The sequence below is a fragment of the Drosophila virilis genome, chromosome 3 (genome assembly GCF_030788295.1).
Source record: "Drosophila virilis strain 15010-1051.87 chromosome 3, Dvir_AGI_RSII-ME, whole genome shotgun sequence".
In the NCBI taxonomy this organism is placed as follows: domain Eukaryota; kingdom Metazoa; phylum Arthropoda; class Insecta; order Diptera; family Drosophilidae; genus Drosophila; species Drosophila virilis.
Genome location: NC_091545.1, coordinates 21,438,706 through 21,461,378, shown reverse-complemented (window position 1 = coordinate 21,461,378; position 22,673 = coordinate 21,438,706). Strand labels below are relative to the sequence as shown.

The 22,673-nt window shown below is 41.7% G+C and overlaps 1 protein-coding gene and 1 non-coding gene across 3 annotated transcripts in view; one reads left to right on the top strand and one right to left on the bottom strand.

The window, feature by feature from the left end:
• The window catches only part of LOC116650716 (uncharacterized), a 32,479-nt gene extending 10,351 nt beyond the window's left edge, over positions 1 to 22,128 (bottom strand). The window contains exons 1-4 of one of the 2 annotated variants that reach the window (XM_070207907.1): positions 21,894 to 22,128; positions 21,058 to 21,785; positions 14,394 to 14,534; positions 13,177 to 13,251 (exon numbers count right to left, since the gene is read on the bottom strand). In XM_070207907.1, the coding sequence (XP_070064008.1) occupies positions 13,192 to 13,251; positions 14,394 to 14,534; positions 21,058 to 21,785; positions 21,894 to 22,023 (1,059 nt within the window). In that variant the 5' untranslated portion in view covers positions 22,024 to 22,128 and the 3' untranslated portion in view covers positions 13,177 to 13,191. Of the gene's footprint in view, positions 1 to 13,176; positions 13,252 to 14,393; positions 14,535 to 21,057; positions 21,786 to 21,893 lie in introns of those variants that run through there. The other variant, XM_032435175.2, reaches the window with a different exon arrangement.
• On the top strand, positions 10,688 to 11,652 carry LOC26531908 (uncharacterized). Its single transcript, XR_011416339.1, has 3 exons — positions 10,688 to 11,222; positions 11,279 to 11,307; positions 11,374 to 11,652. It is a non-coding gene; the product is annotated as an uncharacterized protein (transcript).
• Positions 22,129 to 22,673: the final 545 nt, after the last annotated feature.

Below are 22,673 nucleotides of genomic sequence, written 5' to 3'. Positions count from 1 at the left end.
GCCTATATAGATGCCCCGCGGTCAGGGGCATCGTAAAATCTTACGAGCTGAATAACAAATACACGTATGGGATGATTAATTTAAGCACTTTTACGAGGTCTCTTCATGGCGCTGCTGATTTATTGCCGGTGCCGTGCGACGAATTTGCGTCAGGGAAAGCGCCGCAAGAGGTCCCTCGGTTTGGCCATGCGCAGGGTTTATGATTGGCTTTAAGGGGCGATAAATGAAATTAGGGGCTTAGAATAACAGGGTCCGCGGTAGGGGGCAGCTGGCACTTGCTGGCATAACGCTTGTAGGCGTTGCAATGCACAATCGGTCAGCTAGAGATGTCTTCTAACTCGGCGGAGTGTTGCCAATGCAAATAGGGGAAGGGGAAGGTGGGGGGTAGGGTGTGTGGGGGTAGGGAGTACAAGTTGGCGGCTGTCGGCTGGCGCATGTTGCCATCAGACGCATTTACTATTTTGCATAAATCATAATGTAATCTGCATCTGGAAATGAAAACAAACCGAAGCTGAAAATGTCCAAGCTTTTATAATTAACTGCGCGGGCACAAACTGAAGACATTGGCAGGCGACATGCCGGGCACAGCTGCAGGACCTCTCTGCATTGGCCACAACCAGCATCCAGCAACAAGCAACAGCAACAACACACAGCAACAACCAACAGCGACAACCGCATAAGTTTCTCAATGAAGCATGGAGCCTAAACATCAAAAGCAACAAATACAAATCCAGCAACAACAACAGCTGCAACATGCGGCAACAGCAGCAGCCGCAGCAGCAGCAGCAGCAGCAGCAGCCGGAGCAGCATCAACGAGAGCTGTGCCTGCGCGGTCAGAGATTGGTTCGAGAGGACGACGCCGGCTCACAGTGTGTGGATAAGCCCTCAGCTCAGTTCGTGCGCAATCGCAAAATCTACGCAGCGCGCGGTCAACGGGCGCCTGCCAAAACTACGGCAAATAATTTATGCCCCCAGTCAGCGATGCGAGAAGCGCAGCAAAACACATTGGCGCAACATGCTCCTTTGGAGCGAAGCAGCGGGTTGGTTTTGCTGGCTTGTTGGTCGCAGTAAAAATCAAACAAAATTATAAATTAATGAAATTTATGCACAATAAAATTGCAAAAGAAATTATTAATGCAGTCGTTCACGCTTTAAATGCACCCTAAATCAAGCAACGTTCGCGAAAAATTATTAATACGGCCGCCAGACATGCAGGCCTCCCTCTGACCTCCCTCTCCTTCTGCCAATCAATGGCAGCACCGGGCGCTAGCCAGGCACATGATAGGCTTAGGCGCCGGATATGTTAAGTTGCAAGACATGCGTCTTGCAACATTAAAGCCACAACTTGCGATCTCCTTAATTCCATGATATTTCCACCTTCAATTTTTATTTTCTTTCCTTTTCAAGGCGTGCTTCACTCTTCATTGATGCCGGTCCCGAAGTAGCTAAAGATCAGGACGATTGGCCGAAAACTGAATTTATGTGACCATCATTTCTGTTCGCTTTAAGGAATCGTATTTTTAAACAGAGTACAGTCTGACGGGCAAGGCTTAATTGCTGATATTGCTGTTTACATGCTAGTCAGGGATTAATCTCTCTATTTTTTACATATAATTTTCCCACTGCGCTGATGAAAAGCATGCCCTGACACCTTGCTGACATAGTCATAAACCTCTTTCACATTATTTTAGCTCAAATTAAGCTAGTTACATGACAGTTTCAATGACCTGTCGTGTCAAATGTCTTGCAGCAAATTCTGCAGGACTGTGTCTAAGCATGACGCCCTACATGACGTGTCGTTGAGTATGTCTTTGAGAGCAGCGCAGTAGGTAAAGAGACGGATAAGACTTACATGTGGCTATTCATGTATATTCCCATATTTCATACTCCTTATACTGCATGTTAACCAAGCTGATTTAGCTTAATATTTTAAACACAAATAAGTTGTTACAGGGCTCGAATCTTCGGCAAGCTGAATACTGGCCTGTTTTGAGTAAAATCATCCCAGTCATCCCAGTCAACTGCGACTAAGCAGAGAGTTTTATTTTTATCTCAGGACATCTAAGAAACGCTCTGACTACTTTATAAATGCTTAAGCAAAATGATTTGTATTTGTATCTGCGACATGGCCTAGTTAGATTTGTTTATTTAGTAGTCAAAGATAGCCCTTATAATATGTTTCAAGTATTTCCCAATTCATTCTTTGACAAATGAGGCTTGTTTTGTGCACAGCATTAATAGGGCTCTATAGTTTATGAACTGGTCTCGCGCAAGTGGCATATGAATAGTTAATTTCATTTCGTTGAAAGATCTGAGATCATCAGGTGTGGCTGCTAAATCAAGTTGGAGCTGCCCAAAAGGTATATCCACACCCAAAAAGGTCTTTTGCAACCTAAAAAAGAGTTATTTCAATTTTACAGCGAATTTTTTATTATTTTTATTTTATTTTGTTTTTGTTTATTTTTTTTTTTAAGCGTAGACAGCTTTATCTTATCGCCAGTTTAGTTTCCAGTTTGAGGTTTCCCTTTAACGAATACATTAAATACATATTATTCCAGGAATTATATGTAAATTCCACTTCTCACATGAGTCCCCAAGCTCAAGCTCTCCATCTTCCACGATAGTATCGTCGTCGTCGTCGTCGTCGTAGTCGTCGTCGTCGTCGTCGTCGTCGCAGGTTTTGTAACTTACGCAGAAATCTTATAGTGGCCGTGTTCAAGACAGGTAGCGCTCTATTGGGTCCATATCAGCAGGCTAAAAAATTAGTTCCTCAACGATGACAAATTAGACGTCATTAAGACTGACTGGGCCCTCTTTCCTGCCCAGCTAAGTCAAGATGATGGCACCACTCAGAGTGCCACTGGCTAACTGTGTGTGACCTCATCCTTTCTGGGAAACACAACGGCGCGGTACGTGCAACAAATGGGCATCCTAGGCCGCTAAGCGCGTGGAACTGTTACTCCATATTATTTATGATAATCTCGATTTTGTGTGGTAGCAGTCCAGCAACTCAGCAAAAACCCAACCAGCCAGCCATCCAGCCAGCTAGCCAGCCACTGCGCATGCGAAGCTGGAGCCACACGAAGCCGCACGGAGCGCTGTGTGTGGCCTGTGGAATGGTTGGTCGGCTGGCTGGCTGACTGTCTGACTGGCTTGGTCGCCTACCTGTTTGACTGTTGTTGCCCCGACTCCAGATTAATGTGAAGTGACATGTTTAAGTAAATGATCCAGAAGCTTATCCGATAATGGCCACCATATTTATTTAATGGTACACTTAATTTTGGCAACTGGACAGCGCGCTGGTTCAGAGGTTAGAGCCACTCTCAAAACTAATTGAACCAAAAACAAAAAACTGGGCTATACGCCAGACGAAGAACATATAAGCCATAAATCTGTGGCTCAGGCTCAGGATATTACACAACATCACGATGCCCTAGACCAACACGAGTGCCTGGGCTCAAGATGCGCTCAGACAAACACGATTAGCCTTAAATAGGCCCCCACAATAATCATTTGTTTTGGCTGCCTGCCCGCCCCCGCTACCGTGCCCCAAACAATGCAGTTTCGTATCCAAATCGCGGGCCAACACAGCCCAGCTCAGCTCAGCTCTCAGGGCCAAGTTGAGCGGCCACCACCGTTGCGGACTGTCGTCGAGTTTGTTGTTCCTCTTGTTGTTGTTGTTGTTGGGGCTGCTGCTGCTGCTGTTTGCAACGGTTGCAAGTTTTGCGACAACACGAAGATTAGCATGCGTGACTAACAGAATTTTGTTATTCTCATTCGCGGTTGGCCAGTGCCTGGCTGGCTCTCGTATACCAAGTCGTGCGTTTAACTCGCGCTGGGATAATCGTTTCTTAATTTTGCTAATTAATTATTAAAATTCTCGATAAGCCATGGCCCAAGTAATTACAAAATCCAACGAAATGCATATGCGATTGCAAAATGTTGCCTGCACAAATAATTTTTGATACTTGCAGCAAGAGTGCGCGTTGCAACAAAATCTTTCGCATACTTTTAGATGGATTTGCCTTTTTGATACTTGGATTTTTTTTGTGTCTTTTACTTTTCTCACTCATTTTTGGTGTTTGTTCTTATACCCTTGTTGAGGCTATAATAGTTTTGCCATGGACTGCGCAACGCATGAAAGAAGACAGCTCTGACTCGATACGTATTATCCATATGTCTTTAGCTATGCAAAGTTGTCCCTCAGTTTTATAGTCTTGGATATTTACCAAGGTCTACATATGTCCATAGCGATCAAAAAGGTATCATGGAAGTTTTCTCGTAATATTTTGATTTAATTTTCAACAAGCTCCACAGAAAGATATCTGAATCAAGCTCATCAACTGGGAGCTTCGTAATTCTCCTCGCATATCAGCAGGATCGTAAGCCTTATGTCCACAAGGGTATTTGATTCTCGGCGTGCCGAATATAGACGTGCTTTCTTGTTTATGCTGTTTTTGACCGGAACCTTTTTATTGACAAGCAAATGCACTCAGGCTGCATATGTACCGGCCATGCCTTGGCTCTGCGCGAATCTTACATACATTTTTAGACGGCACAACTTGTAGCATTTGGTCGTCCCGGCCCGGTCCGACCCGGTCAGGCACCAACAGCCACCAGGGCACAACATTCGTCCCTTTTGCACAAAAGTTTATTTTCGTAATTTATGATGTCGCTGTCCCAGCCGCATCGCTACACAGATTTTTAGGCAGTGTAGCCCAAAGTGCGTGGGACGCTGGCTTGGGCTCCATCTGGCAATCACACAAATCGTATGGAAAACTATTATCAGAAGTTTTATGTTAATTTTTAAGCATGTTGCCAGCCTGCCTGCCTGTCTGCCTAACATCCTTGGGGTCGATTGGCGGTGGCAGCAGCCGCAGCTTGCAAAATGTAATCTTTTGTCATCGTGTTTGACAGAAACGGTTGTCGCCCAACGCGCACCTGTTCAGATTCCCTCATTAATTATGCATAAATTCTCGTCAAATTTTAGTTAAGTTTGAAAACAATCTTTAATGCCAGCGCAATTAGATGTTGTGTGTGCTTGAAAGTTGACTAAACTAAAAGAGCTTTTGTGGTTTGCAATTTAGAGATTCCCTTTGGGGAGTACTGCATTTAACTCAAGTACAACCTAAGCTATGCATTCATTTGATAAAGCGTAGCTTTTATGTTCACACTAGCTGTCATGTTATAGCAAAAATTGCTGGCCGATTCTTGACAAAACAAATAAATAATGTATACAATATCTTTATAAATGTTAAAGGACAATTAGGGGCAGAATTCTATATCTCAAAAGTAAGAGTATTTACCACCTGCCAGACAAAAGTCAAACTGCACATTTAAATGTCACTTGCAACACTTTCAAAAGCAGAACTTCTGCGAGGCTGTTAATTTCTAACTTTAGTATATACATAAAATTTTACATTTTAAAGCGGATTTCAAGATAGGAGAGGATTCTAGCTATTGCTTTATTTTTACTTGCTTAGCGTCAGATCCGAGTCGAGCTGTATAAGTCGGGCTCAGATCTTATAGAATTTAATCATCAACTTTTTTTATCTCCATACTTAATTTATCCCATGCCAGTTCAAAGAGTATTTTACATTATTAATATATATTTACACTAAAATTCTTGGTGTTCTTAATCCGCATAAAAGGGAATTACCAACGCATTTTTTTTAAGGATAAGCACAAAAAACACAAGCCACAATTACTAAATGCGTGGTATTTTAAGCAAACTGTGCAAAACAAATATGGGCGTGCCTGTGGGCGTTTAGCAAATGTTGATGCCACGTATTGTGACCAAGACAAACGAGGGGCGATCGGAGGAGCAGTCAATTTGAAAAAATCGATTAAATTCGAATAAATGTTGAGGGCTGGGGGGTTAGGCAGATTTAAAAACTCATAACAACGTGGCAACACCTCCTTTTGTATTTGCTGTCCGCACGCCGAGGTGTCCAAAGCCATGTGTGGGGTAGTCGGTGCCGTTGCCGGTACCGAGTCCAACTCAGCCGCTGGCAATTGAGTCGGATGAGAAATATTATTTATATTTGTATTGCAGAATTTATGACCCGACGGTGGGATGCTGAGCCACTGGATCCACACACACACATATATTCACATATATTGACAAATTTCCGCCGTGCTGCTGCTGCTGCAGTGGGTCTCCTTTCCTCTCTGAACGCAGGACATTGTGTTTTCAGTAGCTGGCGCTAGGTACACAGAACGGTGGCAGTGCGGCCGACAGGAACATGGATTCGCCAAAAGCGAAACCTAATCAATATACACTCGAATTAAAGTCCAAAAGGCAACGTCGAGTCGTTGAGTGGGGTCGATATGTTGTTGTGCGGTGTTGATTGCTTTGCATGCATAGCTACACACACACACACACACAGATACACACACCCAATAAGAAGACGCATTAATAACAACAATATCTGATTGAGTGCATTTGGGGAGTGGAGTTCATTCACAATGGGTGTGTGTGTGTGTGTGAAACTCTTAAACACACCACTTGCATATCCAATCAGAATGCATTCCATTAAATGTGACAAGTTGCTTGTCCAAATAAAGTCAGATCGAGACCAGATCAATTCCAGACCAGATCCTGATCGAATGGGGGTATCAAAAGGATCGTGTTCAATAAAATGCAAACGCCGTCGCCGTCGCCGTCTCGCAAACTGATTGTAATCAATTTTGTCCACTAACAATGGCCAGAAAAGCGAGGCCAGTCGCCAGTCAATCATGAATCCATCATCGTCAATGGCGATTGTGTGAATACTGCGGATTGTGTGGCTGTTGGCTGCGGCAGTAAGTTAGTCAGTCAGTGACTTCTTGGTGGTTAACATGGCGCCTGAGTTTGTCGTTTTGGGAATTGGCATCAGATCAGATCAGCAAGATGATCATCATCAATGAGTTTGACGCTGACGCTGATGCTGTTGCCATTGTCTCTCTCCTTTTTTACTTTTTTTTTTTTTTTTTGGTTGGCGGCGTCTGCAAATGCACGTCATTCCATGCCACATGAAATGTCACTCAAGCGAAGTTCAGCAGCCATCCATCCAGATCTCACCGGTCGCCTGCACAGTCCGCCAAACAATTCAATTGGAGTAGCGAATAAATCACACAGAACGGCGACTACGATGGCTCCTGGATCGGATCGTGAACCGTCGCGTCGGCTTAGCCGTCTCAGCATTTTCTTTAATGCCCTATAGTTAATGCCTGCAGCGGGTAAATTAGGCCAATACCTTAAGTTTTTTAAACTTAGTCTTTCTGTTAATTCTCCTATGGGTTTTATAAAACTAAAATTTTCATAATACCCAGCAAATAATTTTTGTAAAGTATAGTATTTAGTTAAGAAAAAAAGAATATTCATAACAAAATCAATATATTGAGTACTTTTCGAGTATTTGCTGCTCAGGGGGAGTTTTTCAACCCATCTTCGTATTATTTGATATATGACTTTATATTTCAAACGCATCGTTCTCCAAACAATTAATTATTTAGAAAAATTTTAAGCAGAGAATCCATATAATATATTCTGCTTTGAGTACTTTTCGAGTAGTCAGGATACAGCATGTCTTGTGAGCGAGCTCTTTAAGCCCATATTGCTTTGACTTGACAGATCGTTGGTGGGTTTCGTTGGTAGTTACGGCACAGGAAATGGCTTCGGCCAGTTGAGCATTTTATTTTGTTTACGATTTTCGTAGTTATCTGGGAAGTATTTCGAACGTCGCTAATTTGACGACTGCACGATTGCATCGAGTCGCCTTGCAGCACAGGAGGTGGAGGTGGAGGTGAACTGGTCCTTGGCCGAGGCTCCCGTCGATGCATTTACAGATAAGCTCAATTTCGTTTTTGCTGACACTTAAGCGGCGGGCCACAGACCCTGGCACACAGAACCTCCTCGGAACGGAGCGGTTAGGAACGGCGGATCGTAGCCGTGCGGAGCGGGGGTGTCTACTGTTGTTGCACGTTTTTCGCTGGCCACATCGAAATGAAAATTCCAAGCCAAAGTCACGGAGTTAAGTTTCTTTCATTCGTATTTCTTCAGATACGAACTGTGCTTATTCCCATAACAGCTTAGTCAGCCAGCTTGTAACTCCACAGATGGATTATAATTATTATAATCCGCATAGAAAATGACCACAAGCCAAAATATTTCTTGTGATTGTTCTATCTATTATTTTCTGCGGCACAGACAATATTACATGAATTCGAGCCCGAACTTACCAGCTTTTCATTGATTCCATTGAACTCAGTCTGGGATCAAAATGTATAACATTCAATATTGAAGAGAATATATTTTTTAAAGGGTATACGACAATTCGGCGAGTTGAACAGCATCCCGGGCTGCTTTCGTGTTGGACTTAAAGCATGCGCAGGTAATTGTGAATGACAATAATTGTGAAGACATTCAGTTGGCCTGGACGGAGGGATTTTGTGGACGTCCCACTGACCAACCATTCGCTGGAACGTGCAAAACGTTGGCGCCAACAGCGCCACCCAATATATGCTGGCCAGCAAGGAAACGCGACAAAAAAGCACAGACGAATTTTTGTCAATTTGAAGACAGAACCTGGCCAAGTCCGAGAGCTCAAAGCGCATTCCCAGTATGGCAAAAAAAAAAAAACAAAACAAAACAAACACAAAAACTGCGCTTATTGGCAGTGGGCAGTACTCGTTGGTGGCACGCCCCGTATTTAATAACTTTCGCCCTAATTCATGTTGGCTGTCAGTGCATCGATTTTTCATAATTAAAACCGAATTGGGAAACTGTGCAAACTTGTAGGAGGAGGCGCATCTCCGGCGTCTTTGAAATTGAATTTGTGGTTAGTCGACTGCAGGCTACCGCTGTCGACCACGTTTGAGGTGGTGCCATAATAAATGGTTAGAGGTGGATAGAGTTTGCTTTGCTGCCAGCGTGGTGGCCCCAATGTTATTCCAATCGAAAAGCACGTATCTAAGGTCTTGATCGTGATAGAGATTCATTAATCAAATCACCAAGTTCACTTTGATATTGAGTCAGGGCAACTGTCTATTCGCCTGTGCTCACGGGTTCGAGTGGTATTCAAGGCTTTTAAGAGCTTTGTTTCGAATGAAATTTAGCTTTAAGATTTAACTTAAGATACCTTTATAAACAGCATAGATTACGTATAATGCTAAACTCAAGTTTTCCTATCTCAAATTTTCCAATTTTCCACTAAAAGAATGCAGGGGGAGGATATTGGGATATAATTTGCGACATGTACGTATGTAGATCTGTTCTCTCATACCCTACAAAATATCACATGATCATAAATTCAATGCTCTCTGGCAGAGGAACAATCCTTTCGCATGTCAACTAACCATATTCTTAACAACTCATGACGTGGCGACGGCAATTCCGAGTGAGGCCTGGTGAACTACAGACTAAGTAAGTCACATATCCGCAGGGAGCTAAATAAAGAGACACGCGGTCGTACTTCTGGCAGAGTGTGCGCAGCAGGCGGCACTTTTTGATATACATATATATATATATATATATATATATATATATATATATATATATGTGTACATATGGATTTCAAGAGAATATTTTGGTGACATTTATGTGCCGCTGACGGCCAATGGCGGTAGCGACAACACAGAGCTCTAATTAAATTTAATAGCTACGCAACGGCATAAAATTGAGCCAAGCCACCAACGAGGCGAGGTCCGAGGCGACGTGAAGACGTCAAGATTGGGGTCGTAAACACATTTGATTTGATTTCTGAAAAGGATTCAGTCATTTCACAGTGAAGCCGTCGTTATCGCTGCTGCGGCTGCTGTTGATTGAATTGTCACCTCCATTTAATGACAACAGCCGACGCAGAGCAGTGCCAGGCGGTATTCCAACAAGTTCTATTCGTTTTGATGTTTCTACATGGGGACAGAATTAGAAGACACTTGGTGAAACGGGCGCCACTGCCGCCGATGACATTTGCTTTGGGTTAAGTTTTATTATAATACGGCTGCTCTGTGTCTTTGCCAAAGGTGTCAGACGTTTTATTGCTGTTCTTGACGACCTGTTGAAAAGTTCATGGTCACTTCTACAATTTTACCTTTGAGGTTTTAGCGCTGGCCCACTGGGAATCCGAGGGCAAGGAAAGACACCATATCATTCATCAAAAGACGCCCGCCACAAAATTACTTTCACCCTTGCCCTGCCTTTCTCAAAAGCGGAAAAGGCGGATATAAGTGAAAAAGGTTGAATTAATTGGGTAGCAAGATCCGAGATCCGATGGCGATGGTATGGCAGATTAAATACCAGCACAGTTGCAGATAAAAACTCTTTTTCACACACAAATGTCTTTATAGCTATTAGAGATATCAAAAGGCGACGGCGCAATACTCTGTTCTAAGTGAATTATCTGCTTACATATTTTTGCGCACAAGCTTATAAGTATACAAGAATTTTAAGTAGAGACTAAGCTTTAAGAGATCTGAGGGAAGGATTTTTATGCGAATAATCTTAAAGGGAGATGATATATATGACAAACAATTTGAGCTTTGCATTACCAATTTGCTGTTACCATAAATCGAGTTTGATTGGATAAAAAAGCAACGAATTTCTCTAGTCTAAACATAAGCTGTAACTAACTGATGTATGCAAGTTTATAATTAACACGATCATTGCCAACATGTTCGTACTACTACACACTTTAAAATGCTGAAACATTTACTCAAATAATATACATACACAGGTGTGAGTGTGTGTACTATGTAAATAGAGGAAAGAGTTGAAGGTTGAAACAGCAGCTACATTTGTGTCCAGTCATTGTCCATATGCAGCGAAAAAAATAAAAAAATATTTTTAATTTGAATAAGTAATTCGAACAACAGCCAAAATCAAATAGGAAAAAAAAAAATACACACACAAAACTGAAAAACAAGTCAAAACAAATGTGAAACAAGGAAAATTCAATTTACTCGCATGTCAAACCGAATTGCCGGCTAGGTCAAACACGTTGATGGATGGATGGATGCATGGCCGCCTGAATGAAAGGGACGCACAACAACAACAGCTACAAGCTGAAATGGCAAAACGTTGCATGGTCCGCTATTGGGCGGTCCGCTTGCCCCACCCAGCTAACCAGGCCAGGCACAGGCACAGGCACAGGCACAAGCAAACCCAATCCAACCGACGGCAAACAATGGTCAAACTCGCGCTTCATTCCACGTGCATGTTTCGAATATTCGTATGAGTGCAAGTGAGTATGCATAGTTCTATTCACTATATTTACATATATGAATTGAAAAATAACAGAAAACATAAATATGAATTGCCAGAGGAAGGTATGTTTTTAATTAATACAAAACTTGTTACATTTCATAAGCGCCTACTTTTCGAATATATGCTAGATATTTCGATGGAAGGAGGTATCAAACGTTTTGCATGCCACATGTGAAGAATGAGTACTTGAAAATGTGCAGCATACTCGATGCAAGGCCTAGACTGTAACTGAATTCTAATATCCATTGGAAACTAGTCTGAATGCTTCTCGCGCCGCTGATTGCGTATGGCAGGCTAGAAATTTAATTAAACTTGGAATGCAAACAACTTCTAACTGCGGGCAACAGACAATTAAACAAACATCTAACTGAAATGCATATATGTATATATATATATTATTCATAATAAAACATTTTAAAATGAAATAAAAACAAACAATGGTAGGAGCTGAAAGGGGAGATTGAGGCAGTCAGGTCTATGATGACGAAAAGAGTCGCATAAAATCATGAATTTTTATCCGCTGAATCCATTGAATTTGGGTAAAAAGGGTATGTTTGTGTTGTGCAAATGTATGAAGCAGGCAGAAGGAAGCATCTGCCACCCAAGTATATATAGGCTTGATCATCATCTCCGACTAGAGCAGACTTTTCGGGTTTTTACTCATTATTAACGAGTTTTGGGTATATATTAATTATATCCTTATATATGTCCCTATAATTTGCCATTATCTAGAACTAATTATTATATGTTTCAATTGATTAACTAAACTTTCCAAAACTTTAAATCATAAATGAGACAGATAAGAAGATACCAGCATGCACAGGGCCATAAAATTGGCAGAGATTGGTCGAGAGCCAACACATCGAGTTGAGATATTAGGTTAAGTGACAATCGGGGTCTGATTTATTGCTATTTCCGTCTCGTTGCGATTTCAGTGATTCGGGGAATTGCAAGCGCCGCTAATGAGCTGCCTGCCATTCGTTCACACTTGCCGCCCAGTGAGCGAGCAGGCGAGCGAGCGGTAGGGCTGGACGAGATGCGCACATATATTAATTGATTACACTTATGGCATTCAAGATTTGCATATAACGCGCGGAATCCATTATTTCCGGGAACATTGCATTTGTACGGCAATTAGTTCATATAAGTTGAGGCATAATGCTCGCTTATACGCGTTCACCATGCGACTCCATCGGATTCGGAGTCGCAGTCGGACCCATGTTTGCTTGCGGCTGGCATAAATCATCTTCCGACTGTGCCGACGCCAGGGCATGGAAATTTTCTTTGGTAGGGGAACTGGGACATAAAAATATGTATACATATATATGTATGTGCATGCTAAGGGCATGGTGTAACCGAAAATTTACTCTAATTGAGAGACACCGCAACGGCATGAGTCCCAATAGATTTAGACGTTGTCGTCTTTTAGCAAATATTTTTGGGGAAAATTCGAAGAGTTTCTCACAGGGCGCCCACCCGCACGTAGTCGTAGTCATTTCACTGTGTCGACCCTTCGATTTGAAGTGCTGTCATATATTAAAAACGAGAAAAATTAAAAGAAAAACAAAACTTGTTTATAATTCTTGGGTAACCTAATTTATGGCCATTTAATTTGACATTTATCTACAACAATAAGTTACCGCAAAATTGTTCCATGGCTCTGTCAAAATAATTCTATTTCTTAACTCAATTTTTTAATTATTTCTGACATTTACGTAGGCAATCGGAACTTTTGGTATATATATTTATATAAATAGAGAAGAGTTTTCTCAGACCCACTGATTGATTGGTGATCAATTCACAGTTCCGGAGGCCATAGCTTCCCAAGGAAATAAGTAGGTTAAGGTTTAAATATTCCACCTATAAGTTTCCACTTGAAACCAAATGTGCTTTGCAATCGTAAGTCTTTGTGTGAGCGTCGGACTTACAATCGCGAGGGCGCCGGTTCAAATCTGGCAACAATTTCCCATTCCTACAATTGTGTGAATGTATGCATCGAAATTGGGCTGCAATTGGAGCAGACTTGTTGTTTAAGTTAACACGAAATACACAAGCAATTTCGTCCTACTTGCATTTACAACATTATTTGTTTGACCCGTGCGACGCCGGTTAATTTCTTCTGGTACACTATATGTATGTCTAACATTTGTAATTTGATTAAACATGTGTTTTGCCGGCGACAATTGCCAACTGGGCGCAGTTCGTGGGCGGAGTGTAAAAAGCATTGCTTAAAATCATTTTGATGAGAGTACAAATATAAACATGTGTTCTGTCAAACGCTTGTTTTCAGTTGTCTGTCCAAAATGGAAATTACATGTACCAGAACATATATTCATATACTTATATATATATATATATATATATATATATATATATATATAATGGTATACACATATATTTTGGACCATCCTTGCCGGTCAAGTTCTGTTGCGCTCGATTTAACGCTATAGTCTAGTTTTGGTTGTCGTTTTATGCCCGGCCGACTGCCGCCTTTGCCTAATGGCAATTGCAGCGTGTTGAGGCCCACGCGCTAGAAGTGGCCCGGTCCTAACTAACGCCCACTTCCCAAACATCATGCACTACAAGTGCTAAAAATTCTGAAAACATATTTCACAATTAATTGTCAGAGCAACTGGGCCGGGCATCGCGATTGTGCCGCGTGTACCGCCGCGGCGGCTGTCATTATATTTTTCTCGCATTTTTAAATGTTGTTCGACATGGCAAAAACAACGCGTTGCTGCTTAATTTGTCGTAATTAATGCTTATGAATAGTTTGTACTTGTCTTTATTTGTTCGAGCTACTTAATTCGAGCCAATGAATGCGCTCTATACTTATCAAGTTGGCCAAACGAAACAGGAGTGTGCGACGCTCTTTGTTTAAGGTTTCCAAACAAATTCCAATACTACGTTATCCTAATCTTAAGCATCTATTAATTAGGTTTAAAATCTCAAATAAATGGTTAGTCTATTAGTTTACGGCTTAAAACAACTTCTTGCCTTAAGGTCCCTTAATTCGGGTCAATCAAACTTTGTTAACTTTGTTTTGCAAAATTATAGTTTTGTTTAGTTTGAGTTTGATTTTTGCACTTTCCTAGTCTTATTTTCATACTTGCAATTAATAAAAAGACGCAGTTAAATTGTAACTAACCTGCAGTTTAACCAGCTCCGGATAATCGTTAGCGAGCTTAGCGAGCTCCTGGTAATTAGCTTTTGCCATTGAGACAATCCACTCCTTTGCCTTGGGATGCGCAAGTGTAACATCGGGTGAATCCTTTTCCTCAATTAATTGCTAAAAAGACATAAAAAGAGGGTACCAAAGCGCATAAATTAATTATACATGTTTCTACCACTTCATTTACAAAAGGCGCGGGGGCGTCGCGAAGTGGTAAAAAAAAAACAACAGATATATAAGCATATAGAAAAGAACGACATGAAACGGGTATAAAACATAGAAAGCCCATTGAAAGCATTAACGCCAACACACATTTGGATCTTAGAACACACACATGTCGACTTGTGTGTGTGCGTGTGTGTATATGCTCCAGCAATCTTTGTGGCATCCAATGGATGCCGCTTAGAGCGGGGAGAGGGAAGGGGGGGCGGGGCTGTAGATTGGGGCGTGGGGCGTGTGTATAAAAGCTGGCATAATTATGCGCACGCATTCGACAACGGCGCCGTCGCCATGTTCTTTCCCATAATTATGAAGGTAATAATTTTTATTTATTAGGCGCGTGCTTTAGGCAGATTGTGCGCCGGATTTTCTTTAGCGACGCGCTAAATGAAATAGAGCTCCAGAACGCCGGCGAAAGTTGTTTCCTTCCTTTGGTTTTTTCTTTTTGTTTTTTTCCTTTTTGGTGATTTACACATTTCGACTGGGTATGGGGTGGGGTTTAACCACCACATACGCACGCATTCCCACTGATAATGAGCACTCTAATGAGCGAGGGGCGCTGGCACACATGTGCCAACGACAACAACAACAATGGCTGGAAACATGTGTGCCTCATATTTACGAGCGCGGAAAACATTTTCGGCAACTAATTATCCATTCGCATAATGTTCGCGCTGCTAACAAGCTGCAAAAGAGTCAGCTTTTATTTACCTGTATCTGTATCTGTATCTGCCGAGCACCACCCCCAAAAACAACAACAACAACAATAACGAAAAAAAACTCCCCGCTTTTCATAATGTAACAATAGCTAATAAATGCGAGTACACATGGTTGTACGGCATTTAGCCGCAGGATGCAACAGCTCTTCTGCCCTCGAGACTCCTTTCATATTTACACGCCACTTGACTTTGGGAGTGCTCACGTTTTTCCAATTACTCGCTGTGCTCGAACGCACCGGAGCTAATCCCTGTTAGCCACCCGCTCAGGTAGATGACGATGGCGCCATTTGCAAATGCCGAATGCCGCATGCCGCATGCCGCATGCCACACACCTCATGCCACATGCCGCCTGCCTCCTGCCGCATAGCGAAGGCCGATTGCCGTTTGTCGTTTGCCGAATAGCCGACAAGGTGAGCGAGACGAGCGTTACACACAAAAAAAGTGAAACAGCAGCAGAACAGAAAACATAACAGAACAAACATTGCAAAAGTAAGGCCCCGGGCAAAGTGGCCATGTCAATGCTAAACAAAAGAACAGAACCGCCCCAAGTCTCCACCCAAAAATTGGCCACTGCAATGGGTATGTTACCCTCTACGGTTATGCGGGGGTAAAACAAAATAAACAAGCGTACTCTCATCAAAAGTGCACGACTGGGGGATACCCTAAAACCAGCATGTAAAACAAAATAAACAAGTGTGCTCTGTTCAGTGCGCGAATGGGAGATACCCTGTATCTAAAAGAAAGCTGCACTAACAAAGATTTTGGCTTCCTTCTATACATAAATTCACACTTGCAGCTGCTGTGCACCTTCTTGCATCAGCCTCACACTGAGAAAAATGCGCTTTTTTTTATGATGAAACTTTCGAGGTTGTAAAAACATTGACTTAAGTGGGAAGATTTACCTCTACCAATAAATTTTTTGTTCAATTTTGGAGGAACAGGGGGAAACCTTATTTCAAAAAAGTTTTTATTTTCTGATTTAATGTTGATTTGGAGAAGAAAACCCTGTCTGCACGGGCACAACTATTACCTACTTTCAAAATTTCAAGTAAATTTCAAATAAGTCTCTGGTACTGGCGTTAACAGTCTAGATCGATTATTGATGCTGATCAGGAATATATATATATATATATATATGAACCTCACGGGGTCGGCGATGTCACCTTCTGCCTGTTACATTTACACTTGCACATAACCATAACACCCATTTTTTTTACTCATTTTCAATGGTTGCAGAGTAGAACAAAAAAAAAAAAAACAGAAGCGACTGCTGCTCGTTGGCTGCCCTTGTCTAGTTGGTGGCCATTTCTCCCCAATCGCTTGTTTGTTGGCTGGCTTTCTTATGTCCTGTGTGTCCCTTTATGCAAGATATTATATCACACTGCTAGCCGTTGTCCTCCGCCATGCCAGGCCAAGCCGGGCCAGGCCACAGCAGACCAGACCAGACCCGACCCAACCAGACCGTGCCATGTCCTGTGCGGCGCTGGGCTGTGTCCTTTCGCTCTGTGTGTGTGTTTGCGTTTGCCACCACCCGAAAGTTACCTTTGGCTCCCTTAAAAACGGATGAAGCCACAAAATGGTCATGTTTGCCATTGCCGTATGCCGTATACCGTAGTCGTTGCCATTGTCCGCTCTGATCACAACACAAGTTGCCAATGCCGGGCGGCGGAGGCGGCACCGGTTGGTTGATGCTCCACGTCCTCGATGGGTCGACATTGTTGCTCTTGTTGTAAATTTAACCGCTTCGGGACATACTGCGTTGTTGTTTAACAGCAATAACAACTTTTGGTTTGTTTCCTTACATTTTTAATTGGGTCCTTTGTGGTCGCCTGGCCGTGATGAGTATAGCTTTGCCTAACTAATTTCTATTGCTGCTTATTGGCTATGTTAACATGTTTCACCAACTTGTTTTTATCCAAAAAGGGTTTTTCTCTTAACCCGCCCCCATTCCACTCCCTCGTTGGACTTAATATGCATATTGGGACACGGGCACTGGCCACCAAAGTACCTTGTGGGTTAATAAAAATATATGTGGTCTGTTTGATGCTGCAGTCGGGCTTCATTTCGTTGCCCGTTAAGCAGCACTACAAACGGGTAACAGTCCTTTAAAATTGTTAATTTAGTGATTTTGGGACAAACACTATGCCATGTATGTCCAGGGATATAAAGTCAACTAACCTAGCTTTAGATGTACAAAACTGTGTGAGGGCTCTTGAATTGTTAAAGCGACAATGACTGAGGCTTAACAGAGTCTAGACAAACACATTTTCACAAAAGAAGTCATATTTTCAATCATGGTTTCCGATCCTATATAAAAATATTATAGTTACATTATTGTCGCACTGAGCAAGTTTGTTTAAGCTTACGATTAAAGGGCTGTCAACTTGTTAGGATTATTAATCTTAGCAGATACATTTGTAAGCAAGTAAGTTAACTTTTTAATTAGCGAAGATCTTAGACAGCAGATTCGTTAAACTTTTTAAACTTTTTAGCTGAAGTTTAAACATATATACTTGGAACTAAATGCAGAGCCTGTCTATCTTTGGGTACAATATTTTAAAAATTATTTCAGTTCGATTTAGATAAAGATAATTAGAATGTATCTGTTGTTAACACCTAGGGATAAGCGCAACATTCAAAACAGCTGTCAAACGTTAGTGATTTTCTTACACAGACAAGTTTAATAAACATTATTGGCAGATCAATTTCAGCTCAACGTTAGATATATATTTCGATAAAGTGCTTATATCTTAAAGTGGGTGCTGCCTAAATGCACAAATTGCCAACTCATGAAGCTAATTAAAAAACACTCGAAACGAATTTAATTGATCAGCTTGCAAGGCAGAACAAGCCCGTAGCGATTACAGTTGCGGCGCCAAGATTTCACGGTCTATATTGATGGATCTATGTGCGTCAGTTGATCGCGGGAAAAATATGAAGCACGGGCATACCATTTGAAAACTCTTTCGTGCATGATTTGGCACTTTTTCTACCATTTTTGGATGATTAATAATTTTTTATTAAACAGAATCCGTCGAGGGATGGTAATAAGTAAAGATTGCTGGCGCCGTCTTAATTTTTTTTATTTTATTTTTTACTTGGGATTGTTGATTTGTCTTGTTAGCGCACAGATTTGTTAACAATTTTTACAGGTTTACAGCTTGGACAATGATGTTTGTAAACTATCTGAATAGGAGAATATGTTGCTCAATTAATTTCAAAAGTTTGTAATTAGGTTTGACTAGGTTTAACTGGGATAATATGTAAGGGGAATGGTTAGGCACATAGTTATCGAGTTTGGTCAAGAATTGTTACAACAACGCAAAGTTTATTAACCCATTTTACGACCGATTCTTCCTGATACATAGATTCGTTCTGCAGATCAAAAAATGAACTAAGGGCTTACATAAGTATAGCTCGCGACTGCTCGACTGTGAATACCCTGTGCTCAGCACTAGACAGAATCGTCTTCTATCAGCTAATAGAGGAAATATTTGTTGCATGTAATTGGGCAACATTAATCCGGAAACATGGAAAACGTGAGAAAACTAACATAAATTCTGTGATTTTTAGTCGCTGGAAAACGTTTCGATACATGTAAACATTAATTTAACACACATAAGTGGACAAGAGTGTGCCTGTGTGTGAATGTGTGTGTGCACAAATAGGCACTTAAGTCTTTTCCTTAGTGTTTTAGTCGAGTGTTGAGTTTTTATAGCGCTTGACATGCAGTTGACAATTTCGAGTTCCGACTTTGACATCCATCTACTGCTGCAGCCTGTCGCCCCGCCTGGACGTGCTTGTGCACGGACGGAGCATACACATTCATCTAGCGTTCGTTCTGGGATGATTTATGCAGTTGCCTTTGCTTTATGCCTAAACCCGAATACTTTGATTGACAGCCCTGAGTGGATGACAGTTGTTTGTCAATTCAGCCCATTGGTAATTGCCGGCGTCTTTAACTCGAAAAACATTTGCTTCGAAACGATTTTCTCGTAACGCTTGACAAATTTTTAACATGTTGTCGCCTTTTATTTTCGGCTATATGCATAGCCAATATATCCACACATTTATCCATACACACATGAATGTACTCAATGAATAGCTCGAAACTCAGTTGTACTCCGTTGATTTCTGTAAGAATGGCACAAAAGAATTTCGAGTTTTGCTAGCGAAACTTTAGCAATGCCATCAAAATACATATTTCAGGTGTGACTTAATTTGATTAAACTGCATTACTTGATTTGAAATAAAAGCTTTTTAAGACTTGGAAACAGCTCAGGTAATTTGATATAGTATAGAGAACGTTAGGATATCTTTGAAAAGCAGAAGATTTAATACTATGGTATACGGTTTCGCGGACAGGTGAGAGTAGAGTAGAAATGCAGAGTTTGATGAAAATATCTTGGAAAACCGATTTAGCCATAAGAAAACTCATTCTTCGTCCAATTCTGCCTATAGACCTTTATAGAGTTGTACTATTTTCATTGGATTTAGATAAAAGCAGCATATTTTAACAAGTAAATGGAGGGCTTAGTCAAGACATCTTTGTGAATCTGTAATTACATCCCTGATTAGCTAAATCCACAATTAATGCAACAGAAGAGCATTCAAATTACGCTTAACTGTCTGCAACATTTTCCATTAAATGTTGGCAGGGCGAGTGGGCGGCGCATAATGAAAAAAGTTATATATTAACAAAGTACATGCGTCGGTGAATGCATGTACGCATGTCAAGCACACATATATTTATATAGATATCTGAAAGAATGAGTGACGCTGATGACAATGGGCCGAATGGCCAGACGGACAGACAACCAGACTGGCAGACGTTGCAGCGGGCGCATGTAATGTTATGAAACTTACATTTTATTGTCCACGAATAAAATTAATGGATTTGTACAATTCGAATGTGCTGGTGGCAGTTCGTGACACACACACTCACACACACACACACACACACACACTCTGCTGACAGTTGCGACCAAGCCAGCAGTTCCACTCGAGCTATATTTAAGTCTGGTGCCTAAGTGCCCGCGTTGGTGTGAGACAAGACCCTCATCTGGGAATTTGTTGCGAATTAGATTTAAGAATCACACAGAATCAGTGTAGGCCAGATCTAATCTGCCTTTAAATTGCTCTACGATCATAGAAAATGGAATTCGGAAAGTTCTTGGCATGCAATTTGAAAAATTAATCATCACAATAAAGCAAGACGAATTCGTAAAATGCAAAAACTGTGCGTTTTTTATTTGGTTTGGTTTTGTTCTGTTTGACACAGAAACAAACGCGACGAACAGAATCTCACTCTAAATGCTTCCCACAGGAAGTGGGGAATAGCTAAAAGCGGCCCAGTTGGAACTGCTGGCCGAGCAGCACCAACGATGCGCGACTGGCATTGGCAAGCCATCGCACCCGCACCCGCATCTTATGCTGGGCTCAATGTTAACCGGTTTTGTTGAACATATAAAAACACGTAAGACAGCTCTAACTGCGAGTGCTCGACTAGAAGATACCCTCAGCTAGACGCCAAGCTACTTTTATAAACAATTTAGCTTCCTTTTATAAATACAGGCAAGTTAGAATGTCGTATCAAGAAAATATACACAATAGGGTCGGAAATTCTTCCTTCTTCTGCCTACTAAAAACATTTCTACAACAATATACCCATTTGCAATGGGGCAAGGGTATACAAAACATACCTTCTCTGGTTTTTTCTTGGGCGGCGGCGATATTATTTTAGCCTCTTCTTCGGAGGCCATCCGGTTGAATTTACGTGTCGCTTCCTTAACGCTGATGGGATTCTCAGCCGCGTCGCCCGCCTCTGTGCCGGACACTTTGTCTGTGGCCGAGCTATCGGTTGATGCGCCCGACGAGAAAGAGAAGCGCGGAATATTCTCCTTGTTGCCGGTCTCGTCCACAGAATTGGCACGGGATACAGACTTGGCACCAGCAACGGCAACGGTGTCGAGCTCGTTGTTCGTGTCAACATCTGGCTTGGCAGATGATTGCAGCTCGAGGCGCGCTGGGTCAATGCGTTGCATGGCGGCTGTGAATTCGTTAACGCAATCCCGATAGCTTTCCACTTGACCCGGGTGTACAACAATGCCGCTGCTGACGATTGCAGCCGGCACGGGCGTTGGTGCTGCTGCCACTGGCGACTGTTGCACCTCGGGCGGAGCTTTGTAGGGCGGCGGCTGTCTGAGGGGCGAGACGCCGCTGTCGGTAACAGATACCAGCGAGCCAGCTCCTGGGCTGGACGGTGTCGAGGCATTGCCAGCGGCCTCGACGGCGCGCTCCACAACCTCTTCGGAGGGGCACTCATTGATATACTTTTTGCGCAGTATTAGATACTTTTGGTTGTTTTCGTTTTTGATTGTTGACAGCAGCGTCACGTATGTTTTGAAGCGTTTGCGTGCCTCGGCCTCATCTGAAATTAGATTTCAGTAGCGTTTAGTTGGGGTTTGACTTATGATGTCAACAGGTAGTTTAACATATACACAATTACGCATTTCGCATGGAATGGACTCTGACTCACTTTGGGTGTGCGTTAGATATTTCTTAAAGTGCTTGACAAGCGCATGGTTTGTCACCTTGCCATCGTTTTGCAGCATATAATTTCGTATATCCACAATCGATAGCTGCTTTGTTGTGTCGTTTGCACTCATATTTACACAATTCACAGCTTATTGCACACAATTAAATATTAAACCAAAAAGTATTCGCACCAAAACTAAACAAATACGCAGTCGCCAGGGCTGCACAGTAACAAACGTCAGCTGGCTGCTGCTGGAGTGCGAGCCAAGACCAAGGCGAGTGTCAGCCCTGCTGCTTCGCGGAAAAAAGCTGACTGCTATGTGACCAGGCCAATTCGAACAAATAGGAATAGGATTTTATTAATTTTATTTATTCTCAATTGTAATTATTTATGTATTTAAGTTTATGTACAGAAGCCAAAAATGTATTTTAAAATAATATTTTATATATATATATATATCTTTGCATAGTTACTCAGGGCAAATCTATATATATGCATATGTACATACATATGTTCCGTTGCTGCACATACATAAATATTATAAAATATATATGGATATTATTTGCATATACGTATGTTAGTTAACATGAACATTATAAACTTGTCAGATAAAATATAAAATATACATATATATATATAAATATATATAAATGTAACTGCTGAATAAAATCGTGAGGAATTTAATAAACAATTTTGTCCAATTGCGAAAACATTTTGTAACTTCCTTCATAACTCATATACCCTGTACATTTCGACTTTACATTGATTTATTCTCCACAT